This window comes from Pezoporus flaviventris, unplaced genomic scaffold, assembly GCF_033815535.1.
Source record: "Pezoporus flaviventris isolate CSIRO_AGI_PZ_B2104156 unplaced genomic scaffold, CSIRO_AGI_Pfla_v1 ptg000005l, whole genome shotgun sequence".
NCBI classification, from domain to species: Eukaryota; Metazoa; Chordata; class Aves; order Psittaciformes; family Psittacidae; genus Pezoporus; species Pezoporus flaviventris.
In genome coordinates this window covers 14,786,484-14,812,281 of record NW_026892553.1, presented here as the reverse complement: position 1 = coordinate 14,812,281, position 25,798 = coordinate 14,786,484, and the positions used below count along the sequence as shown (strand labels likewise).

The 25,798-nt window shown below is 37.0% G+C and overlaps 1 protein-coding gene across 4 annotated transcripts in view; it reads right to left on the bottom strand.

Moving 5' to 3' along the window:
* The window catches only part of DACH2 (dachshund family transcription factor 2), a 290,535-nt gene that overhangs the window by 42,155 nt on the left and 222,582 nt on the right, over positions 1-25,798 (bottom strand). For all 4 annotated transcript variants that reach the window (XM_061446147.1, XM_061446149.1, XM_061446148.1 and 1 more), the window contains exons 5-7: positions 24,842-25,014; positions 12,974-13,109; positions 11,100-11,180 (exon numbers count right to left, since the gene is read on the bottom strand). In XM_061446147.1, coding sequence (XP_061302131.1) covers positions 11,100-11,180; positions 12,974-13,109; positions 24,842-25,014 — 390 coding nt within the window. The remainder of the gene's footprint in view (positions 1-11,099; positions 11,181-12,973; positions 13,110-24,841; positions 25,015-25,798) is intronic.

Genomic DNA, 25,798 nt, shown 5'->3' with positions numbered 1-25,798 from the left:
TCTGGATTTCTTCTGTTATAATCTTTCTGTTTAGATACAGCTTCATTTTAGTGATGCCAACATTCTGAATCTATGCTACAACCACTCATCAGCCAGAACATGTCCATAGCACACTGTGCAGCACCATTTAGTAAGACCTGAGACAGTCTGCATGCTACAAGCAGTTTAGCCATACCAGCAGCAAGGCTCCCAACCAAGACATACCCCATTTCTGATGTATTCATTCCCCCAGGGGAGCACTGCAGCACTGCACACAACTGGGCTGCAGGAGGGCAGCTCCTTTGCCAGAGGGAATTTCTTTAGAGGATGTGTTGCTCTGCAGGCACAACCACTGAACCTGCTTCTCTGAAAGCTGAGACATGAACTGACCAGATCCCACCAATGGCAGAACTGTGAAGGTATGAGTCAAATCTTTGGAAGACACTTCAATTTTTTTCTTCCTTTATTAGATTTTTAAGTGAGTGCTGGAACAGCCCATGGAAGAAGCTGAAGAGGCTGCTCTGAATCAGATGATCTTTGTGTTTCTATATTTATAGTTTTATTTTCATGTGTAAACTTAAAGTAAATTATCGATTGAGCATTTGAAACTAGCTGCATTGTCTTTCTCACTTTCCTTTCGTTCTGGGCTAAATTCCCTGTATACTAAAACAGGATTTTGATGGATAGACATTTTCATGTATAGAGAGATAACATTTTCTTTTTCAGATGAGAAAGAAAAGGTGGAAATAAATTACAGTCCCTGAGTTTGTAAACTTTCTGAAAAGGAAATGGGAGCAGACATTCTTGCACTCAGGAGAAACCAATCCCTCAACAGCTTCCACTTACATGCTTGAACGCTGGAATACAATTTCACTGAAGTCAACCAGAATACAAAAGGGGAGGCCTCATCCCCCCTACTCAGCTGTTTCCGACCTCATGAGACACCCTGCGTTGTCTTTGAGACAGTTGAACATCAGCATGAAAAAAATCTAGGGGAAATAAGGATTTCAAACATCGAGCCTTCATTTATCTACCATTAAAACTTATTAACCCACATGTCTTTGTAGGTCACCCATTGAGCAAAGCCCCCATGAAAATTCTGTCCATTTAGCCACCACTGTTACAGAATGATAATCATATGTTTCAGATACTTGGGACCATTTAGCTTCAGCATTTGATGTGACTCATGACGTATCAGTTGCTAGTTGTAAAATTAAAACTCCAGCCTGATTTACAATATTTAATATATGCTACATAGGTAGTGGTATTTACAAAACACTAATCCTAAAACAGTGCTGAAAAATTATCTTTTATATTAGAGAGATTCTTATTATGAATAAGACTATAATCGAGAAGTGCCTGACTTATTTTCTACTGAGATTTCAGCATGTGTGTATATAGAGAGATTAATAATGAATGTTCTTGAAACAATAAAACTATCTTTTAGGAACTCATCAAATAGTTTCTAAATATTGGTGTCTCTTTTTTTAAATATCAGAAGCTTCATGCAAACAAAGGAATTATGGTGCAATGGAATCATTATTCTTGGTATTTTTACTGTTGTTATTTTAATTTTACAAACATATTATGCTTTCCTTAAGATACGCTAGTTAAAAGAAAATTCAGTATATATAAATATACTCTTTTTACAAAGTAATTTCAAGCTCTCTCTCTAAATCCCTTCTGCCTGTAATGCCATAGGCTATACAACCATAATGTCAAAAGTCAAACAGAACTCTGACGACTCCTCCTTTAATATGTGAATTTCTCCACACTTTTGCCTGGAGGGTACTTTCATTACAATCACTTTCTAGATTTTAAAACTAACAAAAAAAAAAAAAAAGACAACAATAATAAATACAGGCCAATTTCCTAATTAACAGCATCCAAGATGTCTCCAAAGGTTACAGATGTATAAATAACATTATTTTCTGAGCAATTCATATTTTCTAACCTCTGTGAATCGGCATATGCACACACATGTATTCCATTTTCTACTCCAGCTCAGCCACCTACCAGAGATGCTCCATCCTTCAACATATTCTGCATCAAAAAGGCATCTTCTACCACACCAGAAGCAACACTCCATGGAACTGTCATAAAAGATTTTACAGTTCTGTATCCCCTCACAGACAACACTCACCCGAACCAGCCATGGCATATATCAGCAAATTCACACAAGCCTAGCTATCAAAAGTCTTGCTATCAAAATACTGCACAGCAGTCCAGGTGATGGATAAAACAGTTTCAAAACTATGCAATGTTTTATAGATTATAACATTTCAAAATACACCTGGAGGCAGAATTTTATTTTTTAAACTGCTTGTTATAGCCTGTCACAGTCTGTCAACTAAAAGAAAACTCTGCTTTGGAAATGACTGTCATTCTGACTACAAAATAAAATAAATCAGTTGGTATTTCAAAAGCAGTATGCAACAGGCAAACATGACCAAAGGAGTGTGCCTGGGGAATTCTGTACTGGAATAACCACAGTCTTTCTAGCTTTCACTTATTTGCCTTGAATTTAAGAATTCTAATAGCTAAAAAGGTTAAAGTATGAATGTCCCCATGGTGAATGTGCATACAGTCTTTTGGGAAAATTAGACATTTGTAGTAGTTCTCATGAACATGATGAAGCACTACAAATACGTCAGCAATGAACATCATCTCAAAATTACTTAGAAATCCAATTTCTACATTTAAAAGCAGATCAATTAATTCAGGGCTGATTTTCACTGGTATTCACACAAACTAGTTACATATATAGGAGTGATGCCTCAAAAACTCTCAGAAGCCTGATCTTTCAAGCTAAAGCTACAAAGGCACTCTATGGTTCTAATTATAGGTACAAATGTATTAATGAGGCATTGGTGAGATATCTAAAAACAACCAACCACCAACTTAACAGCTGCCTTCAGTCCTCTAAATTTGTGCTGAAGGTACCTCTGGCCAGATGTATTTTGTCTGTGAAGCTTAACTTGGGTCCTATTTGGAGGATTTGACGCAGACTGTAAGCCCAGGGATGACAGCTGATGATCTCATAAACCCCAAATGGAGTAGCCAGCTGAGAAACAAGAGTCCTGTTTTCAAACCATCAGACTATTGGTTTGGGATTATTTAGTAAAGGAGTTTGGGGAGGGGAGAAAACACACAAAGCAGCTCAAGAGTACAGCTGGTAATGCAGCAGGCCAAGGGAGCTAGTTAAGGAGCCTGCTTTTATGAATATTTAATCACTCAGATGAAGTAGGAAAGCTTTAACTAAAGATGGTGTGACAGATGCAATGCAGAGACACAGCAGTCTGAAAGAAGCTTCACTTAGGAGAGGAGATTCAATCTCCTGCTACAGATTCAGGTATTTTGAGAAATACTCTTCCAACAGAGTACCCAATGACTGGCATATCCCAAATACAGCAAGGCACAGGTGTCTCTCCATCCATCTTTTTATCAATCATAAGCACCTGCTACAATAAGAATATTCACAGATGTAAACCTTAGCCAATTGTGAGCACTCACTTCCCAGTTGGTAGCAGGCACCAGCCCCACAGAGCTACTCAGGCAGCCCCTCTCACTGAGAAATTCCCAGCTCTGGCCACCTCACTCACATAGATAGGCACATGAAAATGCTACCGTTAGCATCAGAATGATCGTCCCCTCCTTGTTCTTCTCTTTCTGGTATTTTACAATTTACTGGGTTGTATAACAACTGTACAATGAGAATCTCACAGTCACTTTAGGTTTGTTTATCCTTTTGGCAAAGAAATTGTTCCTAGGATTAAGGTAAGTTGAGGGGAGAAGCTGGGAGACATTTTAGGAACATGAAAAATCCTTCAGTATTTTGCACACTTTTTCCCCACTAAATTAATTTATGAAGAGCTTATAACATGAAAAAAAAACAAATACAGTGCAGGGGGACAGCAAGGTTTTGGTTAACATAGATAATACGCATTTTATTTACTTACTGATTCTTACACTATCTCACCCATGCATCTACTTGTTACTGTATTAATAAGAATCATTAAAAGAACATCAGAAAATTAGTACTGAACTTATACAAAGATGCAGGGAGTTTCATGGAAAGAATTCAAAATGGGCCATTTTTCTTCAGAAAAAAACTCCTTGTTTTAGAACAACTGAAATTATATTCATAACTTACTATTGTGGCCTCCTATCATATCAGGTGCAATGCTTAATTTCCAAAGTAAAGCTGATAATATGAAAAAGCTACTAAAAGAACTGTCCATTCCCAGAAATAAATATGGCTATAATAGCCAAACACCTAACACAGTAAAGAGTGCTGTAGTGGTGCCCTCTGCCCCAATAATTGAACATGAAATCTGATTTCCTTGAAATTACAGGCTGAGCTGGCTGTGGTCTGGACCTCCTTATGTTCTGCAGCCCCAGCGGCTCCCAAGTTCAGTGTATGGGTCGTATCAGCTCTGCTAAGAAGCTATCATGTAACTTCATCAATGTAATTCAATGCAATGTCTGAAATATAATGAACAACACTTATTCTGGTTTCATGGCTACCTATCTATTTCAAAAGCATAACCTTTTTCTACTTCCAGTCCAAGGTTACTTCACTACGCTATATGTACACTAGGGATTTATTACATTTTATTATCAGGAATGTTTGTTCTAATGCAGCAAGCACACAAACACTTTGGAGATGCACATGAAGGTATGGTTTTGGGCCTCCTGTCACCTGAAACCTCTGGGCAAGCAATAAAGAAGGGAGCTCTTAATTGCCATCTTAATGTGACTTTTACGCAGAAGGCAGGCAGACACACTCCACAGAGAGATCTTAAGACATTCAAAAGATCAAATTAGAAAAAAAGTCCTGGATACATAAAAACACTACAAAAAATACCACCCACCAGTGCTTAGGGTGCTCCAAGGCTTCCCCGTAACTCATGCTTTCCTAAGGCTGCTGGTGCAGGAGCAGACATGCACAGCATCCCCCTGTGAGCACCCCTCCTGAATACCAATCAGTAATTTTTCTCTCTTTTTTATGCCTTTCAAATCTGATACAGCTCAATAAGATACTACTGAAAACTCAATTCACAGTATTGGAGGAAAAGTGGAAATGGTAAAATCTAAAGAGACAACCAGACTTTGGAGAGTAGTTATTTTACCTTATTACTTAATGATCTTAAGGTTCTTTCCAACCCTAACTATCCTATGATCGTATGATTCTACTTCTGTCTTACTTTATTCTTATTTGCCCATTTTATTCCATGGACTGGATACCTTACTAAAACAGTTGGTCCAAAGCCTTTTCAGTAAAGAAAATTTCAACATTTCAGCACGTCTGTATAGACACATAATTTGTAGTGTTTAGACAGCAATACATTAAAGTCACTGAAATCCAATAAATAAAACATATTAATAAATTATGTATCAATGTAAGAAACTGCCTTGGTCCATCTGCCAGGATCATTATGAAGCAGGTATTTTACCCTTCAGGGAAAAAAAACCATTCTTAAAAATGATTCTGCAAATAAAGATCTAAAACAAAATTAATGTAGAAGATGTGACCTTGGAATACTTCATCAATCTCTTTGTAATGGCCCTTGTATTTAAAAACATTAGAGCAATGGTTAAACACAATCATAATGATACGAGTCTAGACTAGACACTTCAAAAATCAAAGCTTTGCTTTTACTTTCTATTTACATGTATGGCAAATCTAAGTGATAATAAGAGTTTGCCTTGATGTTATGGGTTTTGGTGCTGAGTTTTTGTGTGTTTTTTTTTTTTTGATTGATTTCCTGATGAAAGATCACATTTTAACAGTTGTCAGTTCACTTGCAGGTTAAATTTAACAACAAAAAAACTTGTGGAGAAAGCCTTCACCCAGAATAGAGCACTGTGCTTCTTATTTTTCAGTATTCTCAGAAAATAGAAAGCCTAAAAATATCTTGATTTTTCCAGTGAACATTTGCACTGTGTATGTCACTTAAGATTTTTTGGAAAAAGAAACCCTTGCAACCTTTAAACCCTTGTGTTATTGCCTCCACTGAAGAAATGACCTAATATAAACACCTAATATAAACACTTAGGGACCAAAAAGAACATGACTTCACTTTTAATTTGGAGAGTTTTTCATATATCTCAGGAGGAGATTCGTGAGCACATTCATGAAGAAAACTGCTTTTTTCTCGTTATATCTTTAACATGCAAGTATTGATACGTCAAAGAAACAGCATGATGAGCATTTGAAGTGTTGGCACCTATCGCACACTTTGTATACACACTGCGTGGTACAGCTTCGTACTCTTAGCTCTCTTTCTTATTCCTTGAGCTCTCCATCTGGATGCTTTCAGATTAATTGCTGGAAAAGTCCTCTCTCTGGAGGACACCCCCAACACCAGGGCCTGTTGCTGTTTCAGGTGTTCTGCACCTGCTCGTTCTCCTCCCCTTACATCCTGAGTAACCCAGTCCTTTGGCAATGATTAATTTAAACGCATAAAACCTCTTTTCTGCAAATGAAATACAATACATATAGTTATTATTTCATTACTGTAGTCCCTGCCATGTGAAAATATTTTGCTCAGCTGACAGAAATGATGCAAAATTCCCATTTCCTTGAAGTAATAAAGGGAAAGGTGTTCTTTAATAAAATGAAAAAGGGATAGCTGCCAGATGCTCAGCTTTGGAGACTACTGTCTACAGAAACACGAGACACAGCCTTTGAGTCCAGATTTGTACTCTGATGATGCAGACAACTGGGCTAAAGGAGGGCCCGAGTAGCTCTGGGAAATTCAGAGCAAATCACTTTCTCAACAAATACAATCTTTATTTCTACTCAAAGGCTGCTTGAACAATGGTTAAGTCTGGAGTTACTGGTAATTTATGACATTTTCTTACAAAATTTTACTCCACTTCAGATGAAGTGCAGCTCCAGCAGCCCAAGCACCCGTGTGAACACCCGAAAACCCAGTCAAAGCACGTTGTGGTCACCCACATATCGTGTTTGCCTCACAAAATCAGAGCAAAGGGGCTGGCTAGCATGTATCCGGCTCTCATCAGGGCTCAGGACATGCCATGGGGCCAGGAAGAACAGCACCTGAGCAGCCTATGTGTATCACTCTTCTCTGGAATAATAACCACCAGCTAGGGGAGCAATCTTCCAAAATATCAATCTTTGGCCAAATTCTGTTCCCCTGAAGACATGAACACTCACCTTGATTTTACAGTGGCAAGAGGTGGGCCAGTGCCTTTTATTACTCCATCCTATGTGAGGAGTTTGGAATAATTCTTGTCATGCAGTCAAACAGAATAATTGTACTGGCATTTAAGTCTGACTGGAAGGCATGGCCAAATTCTTTTCTGGCTCGTTTAACCTTCCTAATGCCAGAATTCATATGCAGTTTTCTATAAAGCCTATACAGGGCTGTGTCAAACGCAATCTTTTCCCATACAACAGAAGTTTTTCTCAGGATATATACTGAAGCAGATGAATTTAAAATTTAGCTTCTGCGAACAATCGTGCAGGTAAAATGTAACTGCCTAAAACCAGACAGAGCGGGAAAGCACAATCAGGAAGAATTTGTGTTGCAGTTTCTGTAAACACTTGGGGCTATGGTCTGTGGAGGATTTTCAAGGCAAAATGCTTGTGCACCATAATGGTTAAAGACATTTGACAAAAAAAAAACAACTGCAGACCTATAAAGAAGTTTGACTCTGTTGTCCTCTAATGTTAAGCCTCACCATATTTCCTAAAAAGATGATGAAAGGATGTGAGTAATTGAGAGTTAATGGCATTTCTCCCTCAAAAACCTTATGGTATGGTCTAACTGGGCTCTTACCCCTCTGCCCTGAGACAACCACCAATTCTGTAAAATCTGCCCCACCAACATATACAAACAGCTCAACATAACTGGCACAACCTCATGTTAACTGTCTTCTAAAGAGAAACTGTTAAGCCATATTCTCTTCAGCCCTAATTACCTTGAAATTAGTTTGATGAGAACAAAGTGGCACATTTCTTTCTGGTGCTGAGATCACTTAAAACAGGACATGGAAAAACAGAAATTGTGTATCCTGAGGGATATCAAAGTATTTGTCTATAATCATTACACTAACCTCTACTGTTTTTTATGCTAAGATTTCACGTAAATATTACTACTGCTAAACTTTAGTTACTTAATTTTCATTTCTTGCTAACTTAATTGTTACAGAGTGCTTAGATTTGTAAAGTTATACCAAGGTGCCTAACAAAAACATGTTCAATATATGCCTTCAATAATTTCTTTGTTGTTTGAAAACTTCCAACTTACAGCAAAGCTGGCATTTTATGGCCTGCAGAGCTATAAATCATTTTTAAAATCATGATGATATTACTCAAAACAGATGTGAAAACATATGCTTGCTACGGTTGTATAAATCGCTTACTTGTCATACTTAATAAATGTTGATACTTTTATTTTAACTACATTCCTTCTTAATAACTTTGAAAATCTTTTCTATGATAAATATATTTTACCTCAGTAAAAGTAATGGCAGGTTTTGAAAAACAAAGCTTGTTCTGTATACAAATTACATGTATATTTTTTTGCAGATCAACCCAGCACAGACCACACTCTTCACTGACTGTCCATATCTGACTATGAAAAAAACATTCAATATATCAGAGGTGCACCAGAGCCCAAACTAATTATACACAAGAGAATAAGAACAGTATTAGGAACAAAGGATCCATATGCGAGCAAGACAAATCACTGAAAAATAACACTTGCTTGGGGTGACAGAGCACATACAGGCTGGGGATTTTCAGAAGCAAAGTACTGACTCTGTCCTACTGGTGAAGTCCATCAGTTACTGGGTGCTTGCATCCTGTAAACCCGAGATTCCTACAGCAACTCTAATACAGGTCTGTCACATGGCCAAATGCAAAATCAGCTTGAATTTGTTAGACACACAATGTTGGTGCCTTTAAAATTTAGCATTTGTCCCACTATAACGTCAAAAGGTTTTAGTTCTGGAGTCATGGCATTACTTGGAAATGACATCTTTACCTGACAAAAAGAAACAATTTCTCATTCTCATGTTTTCAGAAAAAAAAACAACCCGATCCGTGCAGATCAAGTAGAAAACCAGAAACCTTATTCTACATTTAAAATGATAAGCTAAAATTATTTTGAAGCACGTTTTTCTCATGCAGATGAATCTCTGAACACTGAGTTCATCCTAAAAAAATTCCCCTAAGTGCATGCAGAAGTAACACACGTAAAAAGATATATTTCCCAGTACCTAATCAATTAAAGATAATAATATGCAAAAATGTAGATCGGGAAATTAATAAACCTATGCAACTTCAATTTTAAGGTAAATTATGGTACACAAAATTTTAGCATCAAATCTTTGTGATTTCGTATATGTTACGAGGAACGCTCAGTGATCACAGGAGCCTGGGAATTAGGTTCACAGGTGGTGGAGTTTAAATTACTTTCACGCTTTTGGGGATTTCTGAATTGTCTTTTCTGATTCTTAAACTGTACCTTCCTTCATCCATCCTGCGTGACAGGACTGCTACTACAAATAACTACATGATTTGCATCTTTGAACCCCATAGGATATTGAATTGTTTCACTGAAAAATGATGAAACATGAGGGAAGAAACCTTACATGGTTCAACAAACTTAAAATCAACTACACTTTCAGATTTAGATTAAATACACATCTATCTGATTACTACGGAAATGTAATGTTTTAATCTTAGGAATGAAGGTATGGTTGATAACTGTTTAGCCTCTGGTCTGTAAATGTCAACAAGAGTCAAAGAGGGAATGATTTAAGCGTGATTATCCAGACAAAACTACCACAGAATGGCAGAAAAGGGCTCTTCTGGGGTTCATGAGGGAAGTGCTTAAATGTCTAGAGAAAGCAGTGAATAGAAAACAGCTTCTTCAGCTTTCAAGAAGAGAGATTCAAGTACAAAAATACAAAATATAAGGAGGAAATTTCAGATTCTTCCTCCCAAAGACTGTATCATTCACAGGCATCTAAGGAAAAAGGCTGATTATACAAAATCATGAATACGCCCAAGTAATTTTATGTAAGTCTGGAACCACAGGGTAAATGGAGCCTCCAAATTATTTTCTGAGTTGCTCATAAATTTGTCCATACCTGTCTTCTCTTTTTTTTTTTCAGAAAATACATCAAAATCACCTCAATCAAAATATAAATCAGGTTGTATTTACATTTATGATAACATGTTTCATATTAAAAGTAGACTTCTAAGTGCATTTATATTTTCTTCTCTTTTGGTTGCTTCCTTCTCTTCCCATCTTTTTCACTCTGAAACCTTACTACCTCCCTCGGTTTATACCTTTGCAGTATTCTTCCAGTATTGACTTACCATTGGCTTTCTTTTATTTCTTTATATCATTCCTTTTTTTTTTTGCAGGCACTCATGTCATATGGTGCTGTCTGTATGCAATGCCAGAACAAACCTGGTGCCTATTAATATGCAAGTTGGTTTTTTTTTGTTATATTTGCACTGAAACAAAATGCTGCTTCTTCCTTGATGTGCAGCCACAGACACCACATGCTCCCCATCACCAAAGTACTTCCTCAGGGCTTACCTGCATACACCAGCAATAACCACTTTTTCCAGTACACAACAATCACTGCAGGGAGAACCAAGTAGAAGAGCCACTGCCCTGCCTCTAGGACTGCCACTACAGGCCAAATGTCACTTCTTCCCTTGCTGCCCCTTACTTGTGAGGTAATGCAGTATCATTAGACACGAAAAATGGCTTCTTTCCCTCACTTAGGTACCAGCATTAGAGTAGTCTGCACACACATTCCCTGGAGGCTAAGAAACAATACCATGTGACTCATCACATATTTGCTAGGAACTTCATAAATAATTGAGCCAAAAGACCAGCAGAACATTAGCCCCACACTACATAACCAAGAAGCAAAGATTTGGTTGCTTACACTTCTAAGGATAATACCATGTAAATTCACTGGATACATTATTCTTTGCATTTAGGCACTTAGCATACTTAAATTTTTAAAATAATGCCATTGCATATGCAGAATCCCAGAAAAAGGAATACACACATAATAAGTGTAATTAAATGCCTGTGATGGAAAACAGTCTGTAATTTTACCTTTCTCCTTTTGTACTTTTTTTAGGCTGGTCCCAGTTTCTTGATCAATGAGTTCTCCTTCCCTGTTGTTGGTCAGCATAGCTAAAAAAGTCAGAGTGCACAACTTTTTAACACCATCAGTAAAAAAAAAAAAGCCAGAACAGCAAAAATATTTAATTATATTTTCTCAGTATTTTTACTTTAACATTTCTTTATACTACGTAAGTTCTAAAGCAATTGATCAATTTTGCTGTCCACAATCAACCATTTTGCTCTCCCAGTTTGGCACTCAAGAGCCAAGTAAAATATGCACCAAAAGCAAATTTGCTCAACTTGATAAAACAAAAATACCAAGATAAAACCCAAATTACTACTGAGATGAATGTGATTTTTTTATTAAATGTTTAGATTCTCTAATTAGAGAAGTACTTCATAGGAACCATTTTGGAGAGAAATAGATTTAAGGATTTATGTATTTGTAATTACCTGTAATGCAGCAAATTTAAAAACTCCAGTTTGACAGCTAGTAACCCAAATTGATAGATGACAGCAAAACCCCAATACACTGTAGTGCTGAAAAAACCTCTTTACTTCACACCTGCAAGATCTGTGAGAGGTGTTAAGTTTATAATTTCAGGATGCCTATTTTCTTTGTTCTTATTTGATTAACACATTTATTACAGAAGTTATTCCAGTCAGAACACTTGTTAAAAGCTTCATTGCCATATTTTAGGGAAAGCTATTTCTTTTTGTTTTAAATTGCAAAAGTGAAAACATACATTCATATAGATAAAAAACATATAAACATATCTTTACAAATTTCAGCATTAGAGTTCAACACAGAGAAATGTTCAGTTCAACCTAAATAAAACCTAGTTATCTTTCAAAAACTTTCAGCACCACTTCTGAAGCCCAGAGGCTTGCAGTGTGTGCAACTGCTGTGTTAACAGCAGCTTTCAAGGCAAGGGTGAGGACTAAAGTCCCTTTTTCCTCTCTTGTTATAGGAAGTCACATTTCTTGTCCTGTAGATTTCTAGCCCTATTTTACCTATGAATGAGCTGAGGGGAATCTACTTTCTAGTCTATGTCCTGTGTATGCATATATTTAGGCAAAATAGTTCAGGTTCTACTGATTAGTTTGTATAGACCCAACTGTGTGCTATATAGTGCCATGGTGCTGCTGCATGGCTCAGAGTCAAAACTGTAAAACCCCAGCAAGCAGCTGAATAGTTACTTGATGGGAGTGAGGTCTATGCTGACTACATGGACTGTGCTGCTTTTGTAGTTCAAATCTAGCTCAGCAATGTCTGCATGGGCTCTAGCCATACTGAAGACAACGGCGTTGACATACACTGACACGAAGAGATGTTAATTGACTTGCCCTAGATCCCTCATGGAAGCACCAGGAATAGGATCTGAACTTCTCTAGACTGAATCAGCATTTTAAACACAAGATTGATAACGCACAGGCTGTAAAAGCTGTGGTGTAGACACCAAAAAAATCAGAAAGTCCTCAGCCTCATGGTGATGATGGAACGTGTGAGCATAAGGAGGTTTCCAGAATGGAAAAGCCATCATATAATCTATGAAGAAAAAGATACTTTGCTATTTTTCAATTCCAGGTGCCTTCATATGCACTTTCATACTCCAGCATGCAAGAGAATTTGGTTTTACCGGAGAAGGGATGGTATTTTCTGTTCAAGGACGGATACTTGCATAGAGTGGATCTGAGGGGCTGGGCTCGGCATAGTGATGAACCTAATAAAACAAACTGTAGTGATGAACTTTCTGGGGGGTTTTAGCAAGTAAGTGCTTTCCTGAGTTTCCCAGCAAACAAATTTCTAAAATTCTTGAGGTCAGTAAATGCAAAGAGGTGTGAGGCTGCAGAGCACTAACCAATTCTGTCTGGTGTGTTGTCCAACTGGGATGGTGAGCTGGACACGCTGCTGCTCTGATGGGAGGAAGCGTGACTCCCGGGCCGCTGACTGTCTTCTAGAGATGGAGCTGGAGAAGGGCTGTCTTGGATCCTTTCCTTGGAACAGAAATAAAACAAGATCTGTGCAATTTGACTCATGAACTTCACTAAGTTCAATGAAAAAACTGTAGCTGGCTTAAAACACCAATAATAAATGGTATTTCCAAGATAAATAGTGAACTGAGAAAAACTGAAATGTCTTTTGACCAGTGTAGTAATCTACAGCTGAAAAGACTACAGCTTTCTGCATGCAATGTATCTGGGCAACAGCTTTTCATCCTCTTTGTCATGACAAAGCATTTGCCATCTCTTTTCTTTTTTTCTGGGTAACTTTTTATTTTCTAAGTTTTTCACACATAGGAACATAAAGAATTACAGAATTATTAAGGTTGTAAGGGACCTAAAGAATGTTCTTTCATATTGTTCTCAGATAATACTTTTAATCTACAGATAGGAAAATTGACATGTATGAATCAGATTTGCAATAATAACTCAGATTTGGACTAAGCTGTCAATAAATGCAGTCAAATTTGTAAACTCACTAGAATATGTACCTGAAATTACATCAGCATCTTCTCAGAGTAGCACTCAAACACATTTTAAAAGCTGTGGCACTGCTAAGAAATTCACTTCTACAAGAAAAGCATCACTGACTAACAAAAACCAGAATGTGCTTGCAAATTCTTATTTACTTGAGAAACTTTGTTGTTAACCTCTAATTTAAATATGCACAGTATTTCAGGTAAGAAGAAAAACATAAGAAATGATAAAAATTTAGCAAAACTAAGTGCCGCAGTTCTGTGTATCTATACTTGCAGATTGCCTGAAGATACCATGGATTTTTCATTAGTAAAAATCTTTAGGAACAGGTTAGACAAGCATGGCATAAGTACTAATTCATCCTGTCTTGAGGAAGGCAAGAGACTGTATGACCACTTGAGATCCCTTCCAACCCTGTGCTTCCACATGTATAATTTTCTGAATCAATTAAAAATTCCAGTACCCTTCATTCCTGTTCCCAGGACCAACAAAAAAAAGTAAATCTGCTGAAAGGGACAGGTCATGACCTGAGACACTTTACATATTTTTAAAAACCCTTCTGTACTTTAATCCTCTGTGACAGATCCCTGAAGGTGCAGCTCCAAAGGAGAGATGCTAACGAGGGGATGCTTGATTTTACAGAAATCCAGAAGCTGCATCTTAGGAGTTGCCTTCATCCCTGGCAATCAGCTGTTCCCCATGGAAACTCAGAACTGAAATATTACTTTCAGGTTTTTTTTAAAGGGAGATCCTCTTACCCCCACCTCATTAAGAACCACAATTACAGCGTAATCTGGGGAAGCTGTCTCAAAGGAACTTCGCAATTTCTCTGCCTTCCTAACCTATTCTCAAAGATTTTTCATTAGGAATATGCAATCTGGCTACTGGGGGGGGGGGGGCAATTCACTGTGTGCTTTGAAAATAAACTAACATCTGAACTTTTTACACAGTTTTTGCTAGACAGTATCCTAAATCAGTAACACAGCTTTAGGAAGAGAATGGTAGATTCTAATAGTTTTTCCACTATAAACAGCTAGCAGAATAGCTTCTGTTCATAACCTGTTGAGGCAACTCATTAATAACACTGGCAGTAGGACTGACATTTTAAGAGTATTCTGTTACCCATTAAAACCATCTCTCTAAACCACACTCTTCTTCACATTTACAGATATATTTGAGAATGATGCAAAGGCAATATGAGATTGGATCCTCCTAATAACAAGGGATGGTGCCTGACTATTCCAATCACACCAGCTGAAAACATAGCACTGAATGTGTTTTTAATAGGATAGTTATTGTACATTAAATAACAACTGAGGCTCAAGATCTTGTAACAGATGTGTATCTATTACATAGCTGTTAATCCTCTATGGATCTGTTTTCACTAATTACCTGTTATTTAATGAACATACAATAACTAATAAATCTTAAAGGAATATCTTTAATGGCAGTAGTTTTGAATGCTAATTAAAATGTTTATTAAGTTTTAACAGATATGAATATATTATGTTGGGTTACAAGTTCTTAAGATTTTGGTAACTGAATGGTTTTAAATAAACAGTTTCCAAATTTGGGGGGGGGAAGTCAAAAGTCACTGATTGTAAAGTCTCCTGTGTTTTCCTCTTCTCGGCCTCCAAAAGAATGGTTTTAGAGGTTGCTGAGATAAAGCAGTAAACAGAGTCAAGACTTTGTGGATGGGCTGCTTAGTAAGTTGCCTGTACAAGTAATGTTCTAAACCCAAGAAGTATTCTCCTACATAAATGATGAAACACATACCTGCAATCCTGAGTTTATAAATACTGTGTGTCTTTTACCTTTGTGTAAATAATAGCTTCCAAATAGGTTACTGCTAACAGGCTACAACTATGACTGCAATTTTATTTGCCTGGATTTCAGTTTTAACTGTCCTCTTTGGCACTATTTTCCCTTTTTTTACCATAGTGAGCACTCAATTTACAATTAAGATACCATTTTGAAATGATTAATTTAACAGAAGAGTACATAGTGTAAGTAAATTTCATTTTCTACTACAACCATGAAAATGAATAGCCAAGAAGAGGACATGCCAACTGTTCTGCAAAAAAAAGCTATGAACAAATATGACTATGAATTAACACTTAGATATCACACAAACAGCCATATATGTCATCTTAAATGGGAGTTATTTGAGTAATTCAAAAGCTGATGATTTGGAAAAGCAAAGTATTTGAGCTCCTTCTGGTAACTGCATTTCCCATTGTCTCTTGCTATAAAATAATCTCTGCTTCAAGTAATTTGCCTTCAAACTCAGGGTCTTGGTTTGAAATGTTCAGACAGAAATAAAAGTGTCAAATAATAATGTCATTCTTAATCACACAGTGAATCACTTTCTAAGTGAATTAGTTGATTATGTCATCTAACGTCTTATCAGTTATAAAAATTTACATGTACAGAGAAGATACAGTTTTCTCTATAAGCAACAAAGGAGCTGAAATTTTCCCCATATTATATGTACTGCAAATTAGGATAGAGCATCATCACATAAGACTGCATATGGATGGAGAAATTGTCTATTTCTAAATGTTTGTGTGGAAATGTGATGCTGAATTTCCCCCACTATAATGAATAACACTATGAACAGACTTTTTTCTGCAAGTAAACAGATCCATTTTTCAGTCCTGTAATCAGTATGCATCTATTTAGCTACTTAACAGCAATGTGCTCTGGTTCATTAGGTAGCTACTGTTGTGTCTCAGCCTAGTTAAAATTTCACAGCAAGTTAATCTATTTTATTACAAATGAGAACACAAGTGATAATGTCCTCACCATTTTCCAAACACAGGGTTAACAGTATTTGTAACAAATCAATGAGGGCATTTAAATAGGAAAATTGCAAATCTAAATCCTTAACAATTTTTTTTACACATTGATGACTTCATTTTATTTGTCATCTATGTATTTTACAGCCTTGTTACTTTTCATATATTTTAATCTTCTTCCTCTTGAAAATAACTCAGTTCCCACAGGCAGAGTGCTGTGTAGCCTGGTTCTACAGTGGATATACTCAGTAATAGAAAAGCATTTCTAAATAAAGTCCTATTTTCTTCACTTGTATTTCCTCCTATTCATAAATTTGCAAGATTCATATTCCAGGTTATAATGGTATGAATTATATATATTAAATTTGCAGAGAGTGAGAATTTTATGAAAAATGAAAACATTTCTCAAGATCCCACCTATTTATCTCACCACAGTACCTACTTTACCTTATCTTTTCTCTCTCTGCTACAGAGCTGTAACATAAATTCTCAAAGAAGACTTTTGCAGTATTTAATCCTTTTGAAGGGTAATATATTTGTCTCACTAAAGATCAGCATCTTGCTTTGGCTCAGAAACTGTAGCTACAAAACTTGACATTGTTAATTTTAGTTGTGATTTAGGTTAATGGCACTGAAGCGATCAACTCTTCCAATTTCTAGATACATCCTTGATTTCCCCTCAATATCCTTTTTCTATCCAGCAAGGTAGTATTCCACACAAATAACATGAAACACCACGTACCACACAAATAACATGAAACACCACAAATAACATGAAACACCACTTGCATCCAGAGTTGTGTTTTTTCCTTGAAATATATATGAACAGCTTACCTATTTTTGACATAATCATCTTGACCTTAATTCCTTACCTCTGATTTTTTTTATGGTATTGATCTTCATTTTGTGTCAAGAGTTTAGAGAAATGATGCTGCTGGATTTTCCTTTATTTTTCTTTATTCTTAGTTCTAATGTAGCTGTAATTACTCTTCCAAATGTTAATCTATTAATGAGTTCCTAGAGGATTTAATGGCATTTCACTGCTGACAAGCAGGTTTTGGAAGTTTTTCTGAGTCCTGGATATTTTATTCAGACATTTATCTTGATATTTCATATTTAATTGAGGTGCTACTTCTGTACTCTACAAGGGCTCTGCAGTGGCAGGAGAGCTGGAATTCACCAGACCTTGCTAATGAAACAGAGAGCAAAGAAAAACAGGGATTCTACTGCCTCTAGGTTTACATTAGAATTTTCACCTATTGTAAGAAAGATTTAGAGCTGATGACCATGTTGGAAAAACAGGGAGTTCATAGGCTCTGGCAGAATAAATTTTCCAGCATTAATCTGCATCCTAGTTCCCAACTGGAATATTTCTTGTGACACACCTCAATCTCCCAGTGCTTGCCAAAACACCATTCATGTTCGCAAAATGGACCACACAGTTAAACAAATCTAGAAACCAGAATCCCATGTCTCTGGAGGGGTCTGTGAAGCCAGAAGCAGCCAACCAGCAGAATGGCTGCAGACCTCCTCACCTCCTATCTCAAAACACCACAATTCCATGCATGTGCCACTGCTGCTCCTATCTTCCTGGCTAAATTCCATTCTCAATAAAAGAGGAGAACATGAGAAGTTAACACAATTTCAGTTAGCAAAGAACTGAACTGCTAATATTCTTAATTGATACCAATACTATTTGGATTCTAATATAAAGTACATTTTTTAATATTGTTCTGAAGTTTACAGCCTTTATTATGCATTATATATGTTATGCATAACTGGCATTCAGGCTTTTCAAAGAAAAAGAATGACCCTGAATGATCCTGAAATGGTTAGCAGGAGCTGTGCTAAATCTGAAATGATGCCAGAGAGTGGCCTACAAGAAATGCCATGGTTAGAGTTACAATTTCTGGGCAAGAGAACAGTGGTTTGTATTTTGAATCATCTTAGTCTGGAAATGGACACATGCAAAGACTATGGGTGAGCTGGTCTTCTGAGCTACTTATAGAATCTCCAAGTGCTGTTAAGAACTGGAGATGAACAAGGTAAACAGCTGGTCTGAAAACTAAGATAGGATCTGTACGTCTGAAAGCCAGCTGGATTCCATTCATCTTTTGCAGTGCATCGGGAAGTCATTCACTTAAAAATATCTACTTCGCCATTTAAAGTACCCTTTTTTTTTCACTGTGTATATACAGTTGTTACAGTTGTAGTCGACTGGCAATTATTTTCCCACCAAATTTGAAAATTCATAAAAACTTTTCTATGTTTACTGATTTTTAATACCAGATGTTCACTTGCTAATTCCATTACCTTGTGACTACTTCCTATCAATTCATTAATTGCCAGCTGCTCAGCCAAACAGAAACCTGCAGCTAATACGATGGTATTGGTAAAGAGCCAAAGAGCCTCCTTCTTCACCATTTCTTAAATCAGCAGTCACTGTGAAAACTGTCAGCCTTCACTCGTATATTAAGATTTTACATTTCTATTATCATTTGAATCTAAAAGCATAATACTGACTAAAATCGGAAAGGATCTGGTAATGGAAACTTTCTACTTGTACCCCTCCTATGAACTGTTCCACCCAGTACTGTTACTGAGTGAAAGAAAGGCACTCTCAGGACTAATGATGATAATGTTGTATCTGATCTATGCTATATCAGTTATTAAGTACAAATACATTGACTAAGCCAATAGTAAAAAGACCTGAGCCAAAACTAAAAGCTAGTATGTGCCTGACCTTGTAATATTCCCTTGAAAGCTTTGCAAAAAAAGAGATGCTTCTTACTGTATTTTTTCAATTTCCAAGTTTAAGTATTCATTGCTTAACTCTGCATCTCAGAGTTAACAAGCAAGGCATTCTTGGCATTGCAGGAAGAGGGATATGACTCCCTTCAAAGATGGAGAGATCAGAAGGGTATTTAATGCAATTTGTAAGGACCTAAACATCACCCAGCATAGCAGTTTCTCTGTTTCAGGGAATAAAAAGATAAAAAACTGCACATTAACTTCTTCACTACAGATACAGCCACAGAATTAGCCTTGTAAGAAGCAAACTTAGAAACACAAAATCACAGAATCATTTACGTTGGAAAAGACCTTTAATATCATTAAGTCCAACCATATACCTAACAGCGCTAAATATGCTTGCTACTCTAAAATAAAAGAACTATACCAACTGCCTGTGCATAAAGTAAGCACAGCATCTGACCAGAAGACTGCTGGACCATGTCTGTGGCCTGGAACAAATTCAGCAAAGGAGGCTATGTGCTATATGTGTTTTCTGCCCACACTGACGTAACACTGTCTTTCAAACAGCTGACATTTATAGATACTACTCATCTTCTCATACAAATAGAGGCATAAGGCACAAGGCAAAATTCAGCCTCTTTATGCACGAGCTACCCCAGTGACTACACAACTGGAGTTGCATTACAGCTCCAGCCAGACGAGGGGCAGGAACTCTTGCCAGTCCTTCCTACTCACCTGCAAGGTAACACCAACTCAAATCACTGTTTCACATGTCACTCCCCCAGCATATTCTAATGCCCATTTCAGGAATAACCTGCCAGCAATGAACACATGCTATGAAACAAGACAGAATAAATCTAATAATGAGAAAAAGATCTTAAATTTTACAAAAGTTTTATTTTATAAATGTTGTAATATTCCAAAAGCAATTCAGAATGAATTGAATGCAGAGAGAGATATGAAATTAAATATGTTATACATTCTGTAACGAGAAATGTCTTTATACCAAGAAGAATTGTTTCAGAGTATTTGGAGATGGCCACATTTTTCTGGCTGTCAAGTAAATATTATGAATGTGAGTTGTACAGCACACAGAAAATAGCACCTCTCAGCAATAATTACACAGCCCATCTGTATTCTCTTCAGGGAATTTAAAATCATGTCATATACATCTTTTACAAATGCTTTAACAATCCCGCAAAATCAGGAGAACAGAACACAAAGAAAAGGAGACTCCAAAATCTCTACTGCATGTCTAGATCACACTGTACAAACAACACTTTCCTCTGTTTATCAGCAGACAAAAATATTCAGCCGGAAATTGTGAATTGTGTAGGGTTGCTGTGAAGTACAAGATTCCAGTTTCCCTTTCAAAACAAAACACTGTGTTTCACCTAAAATGTCCTTTTGGGTTTTTTTTTTTTTGGAGCAAGGGTGGTGGGGTTTTTAGATTTTAACTTTTTTCCTCTTGGTTTTCCAGCTGTATTCAACAAATATCCAGCTCACAATTAGGGACAAATGGCACAAGAGCAGAAAGAGTAAGTGAAAAGTAGGAATACAGCAAGCATGAGGGAATGATGACAGAAGAAAAATGGACAGCATGAAACCAATTTGCAGAAAACTCCTACTCAGAAGCACATCTCTTAGTGGCTCAGAAGAGGCTGATGGAGAGCCAGAAGGAAAGGGAGAGGGAATGAAAAAGAGGAGAGATGGAGGAGGAAGGGTGAGACATGAGCAAAAGAAGCAAAGAAAGTGCAAAACATGTCGGGTGAATTGAACAAGCAGCAAGGAAAAATTGGGATAAAAGTGAAAAAGAGGCTCTCGGAACTCTGGGATAAAAGTTTGCCTCATTATCTCAGTAGTTGTTTGATATCTAACACAAAAGGGAGCCGCTCAAAGCCCCTGGTTTGGATTTGGTTCCTACAATTTCACAGTATCTCCCACTAACCTCTTTCAAAGGACATCTGGGAAAGTGGCCTTTCAGTACTTACAGTTTCACATAGTCATAGCTCCAGAAACTCCAGTTCTCCTTATACGTTTGTCCCCAAACCTCCCCCTGCCCTCTCTCCCTGCCTTTTGGCTGAAATTATGCAGTGCAAGCTAGTATGTTTTTTAATCATATAAGCCTCTTCTGGCTTAACCAGCATAAATAAAGACTTTGGAACTGATGACACTACCTTAATACTCCTGCTACCCTTCCTGTACATAGCCTGACGATCCACTGCTCAAAGCCTCTATGGACACTGCTCAAAGCCTCTATGGACAGACATGCCCCCTCTATATGGGCATGGTCTTATTCTGAGGTCTGTCAGTGAACAGAAGAGGTAGTCCCATTTTTGCTGTGAGACATCTTCATATACATGCCATCCACATTACATGCTGTGAGGTCTCAGCTCCTTTGGACCCAATTTCATTTAAATGATCTGTTATGATTTAGGTGTGCTTTCAGCATCCTGTTAAATTGGTGTTCTCAGCATACATGTTAACAGCACCTTTATGATAAACTGCATAATATGCTGTGAATGCGTAACAGTCATGTGATTTGTTACATAATCGATCGTCTTCATTATAGGTCCACTGTAAAATAAAAATCTTAATGTTACACAGTTACTGCTCTCTGGAGTTGAGTTGTTCCATAACCTTCAGTGAAATCCTTTCTCTTTTCTGTAAAGAGCCCATCCAAATATTGCTTCTAAAGACCTAAGAATACTGTCACCAAGTAGAGTTACGGGAACAAAATTATGGGATGAGAGTAAACGACTATGTTTATTCACTACTGTTTCTATCCTGAACCATGATTCAGGTGTACTTCAGCTAAGTTCTGCCCCAGAGAGGCCCTCAAGACCAGGCTGGCAAAGCGTTTTACACCTAGGCCTTTTACATAGTGACTGGATGCCAGACTTCATCCAGCTGAAGAATAGTTCTGGAAAAAAACAGAACTAACAGGACAGTAGACACAACAGGAAGAACAGAGACAGTGGTGAAGTCAGTGGTACTGTCAAATTTTGTGTTTGCCACATGAGACCCTCCATTATACAGGTTCTCCAGAATCATTTGAGACAAGTTTCAAACAGGATCTTTCAGATGCCCAGTAAAATCCCTGAAAGATGGGATTTATTACAGGGGCACTGTCAGAACTGTAGCTGTAGTAGTGCTAGTGGGTGCTGCTATAATCACATCAGATCATGTTATAGATGGCCAAAAAGGTTTAGTGAGCCTGGCCATTGTGCCTGCTTAATTTACAGTGTGCCTGTCAGGAAGAAATCAAGTTTCATAGTTATGACATTTCTTTCTGGAGCACTAAATGTTAACTTTGCTGATCATGCATATCTTGGTAGAACAGCTTATTTCTAAATGGCAAATGTGATATAAAAAGCATAATGACTTCATTCAAAACCTGTATAAAGCAGCTGATTCTCACACCTTTAGGAAACAGGCCAAGTGGTGTTTTAGTCATCAGAGTATGGAAACAGATACACACTCAATATATTCAATTCATTTCTTCCATTTTAAGTAATGACATGAGGTTGCAGTCTATCTAAAACTAGTCATTTTTGTACTTATTAAATACACTTAAATAATGTTATCTAATAAAAGTAACACTGCTGACATAACAACAGTGGCAATGATTTTCTTTTACCTGTTTTGTACAAGGATTTTGCCTTAATTGGTCATCATTCAGAACTAGATGATTGTACATAAGGGTAGGAAAGGACAAAAAGAGCCTCACACTCTGTAATAAAATTCATTTACTGTTTCAGCACTCACAACAAACAAGAGGAAGATGCAGCATCACTTGACAGGTAAGAGTAACACAGCAATGGAGGCACATTTTCCCTCTGTCACATTAGCTACTGGTGTATTTTCCTTTACATCATGTAGAGGATATAATTCCCATTAGAGTGCTAGTGAGACATACTGCTGCTGCGGAGATACTGTGTATCCTCCAGTGCAGGTGCTGGGGTAAAAATAGCTGTAAATGAGTAACTAGGATCAGCAAGGGCCTGCTAAACCTAACTGCAAAAACTGTAGCTTATGTTAGAAAGAACTGGCACTGCTTACAAATACATATTTACTCTTAATTTTGACATACTGACAGCATTTCAAATATAATCAAAGCATATTCCACTGTTGTATTTAAGTTATGATTTTCTCAAGAGGTCTCCGAACAGTTAAAGAAAAGGCTACTGAGTGAAACAAATGGAACCTCAATTAATTTCTAACAATCCAGTGACTTGCACTAACTAATGCACAGTTGGACATCAGAGGTATCACTTTTCCTCTGCCCAGCCAATAACTGTGTGGACATATTGATGATAAGGATTTTTTATAGATCTTAATCCTAAATAGTCCCTAACTGGAGACAGCCCCCCCTGAATTTTAGAAGCCTCCCAGAATCCAAAACCCAATATGTTAGTCTTCAAGACTAAGAGAAACAACCTAAGACAATTTTGGAGATGCTTGGGCCAAGGAATAAGATCAGAAGAAAATCAAAGATCTCCAGAACCTCAGCAACAGAGACACATAATACTTTATGCTACTGTAACATGACAGAAAAGATTTGCTTTCTTCTTTGAAGGGATGTTGATATCAGTAAATACACGCGTGAAAAAGAAATGTGGTTGTGTACTACTACTTTCCCTACTTGATGTAGTAACAAAAGTTCACATAATATTAGCAACAGAAGCTTTCTCAATGATTAAATAAAGATATTTGATAATTAAGATTTTTACAATAAAGACATAAGAGATTAATTCAGCAAATCAGTGAGAATTACTATAATAAAGTAACTCAGAATTTTAGGATTCCAGAGTGACAGGGATACATGAGTGTAAATAAGCATAAATATGAAAGCTAAAAGACCTGTACCTCCCAGAACAGGCAGCTCTACATACTTGCATATTTAAAAACAAAGACAAATGGATTATAGTCACTACCTTCCAAAAGTGACAAAATTTTCTCAACAAGAAACATACACTTGCCTGAAAATACACATAAAAGACTCACAAAGCCTTTCATTTTTGCTCAGTAAGAGGAGGACACACTGTGTTTTAGAGAACGCCATAGCACCAATCCTTCACATGCACTGATCCTGTATCCTTCTACTTTGAAATTTTCTTGTCTTAACATATTTTTAGCGTGTGGCAGTTCTGCAGCAATCAACACAGGCTTAAAATTTTCTGAGCAACCTGCTTTGAAGAGACTACCAGAAGTCTTTCCGAAGTAGGAAACAATTTTTATCCAGCCAGAAGGATATTTAGTGTGGCGAGCAGAGACTGTACTCACTAAGGTATTTCTGATTATTTTCTCCGCTACTAACCTGTTCTGGAATTACACCGCATTAGAGTTTCTGTTACATTCTATAGCATTTTCTTTGAAGTGTAACATTAAGTTTGATTTTAAACAACATTTTAGAATAGCTTTTGAGCTTTCACAGATGCAGCACTGTTAATTCCCCTAGTGAATGAGTGAGAGTTAGTTTCTGTTTTTAATTACATTACAGATTTGTAGATAGAGCACATCATCTTAACTTTCTGACTGTACTCATGGGCATTTCCTCAGACTGAAGCACTATCAGGAACAGCAGACCAGGTGTCCTCTAGGCAGTATAAGCTCTTAGTTATCTTCCTTAAGAAAGTCACTGTAAATATTTTTGTTAGCCATGAAAAGCTTTTAAGTCTCGTATATTACTCTTACCTTTATAACAGAGGCCCCCGCCCTGGAAAGAGGACTGTGCATTTGGGCTGCTGCAGCCATGTTAGCTATTGTATTGAGGTGGTTCATCTGATTCATTGCCATTGCAACTGAAGCAGGAGGTAGGCTGACGGGAAGCAGAGGGTGGGGCATCATCATGAACGGCAGGTCTATCCCTAGAAGACAGCATGGACAGGTTATGAGTGTCGGTCCTTCCTTTTATAATCCAACACCTTCGTTCTTAAGGCTCTGTATTCTACTAGAACATTGATCAGTCAAACTCAGTATTACTGTGTTAATAATTTTGATGTTACACAGGGATTAATTGTCTTTGCATGCCAGAAAAGGCTGTATGATTTGCATTATGGAAAGAAATATACAGCTGTAAAGTAACGCAATAATAGCAAAATGAACATACAACAGTGTGTAAGTTCAGTAATCTCTATTAAGAGCAAAAAAAAAAACAACCCACAAAACATGCAGATATTTGCATATTCTTTCAGTACATCCAACTAATATTTATTAATAATTTTACCTGACAATATATTCCTACCAAGTTCTCTTACTATTCTTAATTCACATACACAGCAAACTGAGACTAGATTTTTATATTAGGACTATTTCTTGAACACAGGAAGCTGAGGGTTGGACTACAGACAGTACTGAACTCCTATACAGAAGGTCTGTGAACTGGAACATGCAATGAGAGTTTAAAATTGTGTCCAGAGGTTTATTTAATTTCCAAAAAGTCATTTTAAATCAATTTCTGCTATGGATATAAAACAATTTAAGAAAGTACGAAATTCATTTGGACCAACTTGCAGATCTTGACTTTGCCAAAAAGGTGATGTTACTGCTACCAAGAACTGGATTCTCATATTTCATTAATATCTACTTCAGCATGCATATTACTTGCTGTATTTAGTAATTACTACAATGGAAAGCAAGACAAAGACATCA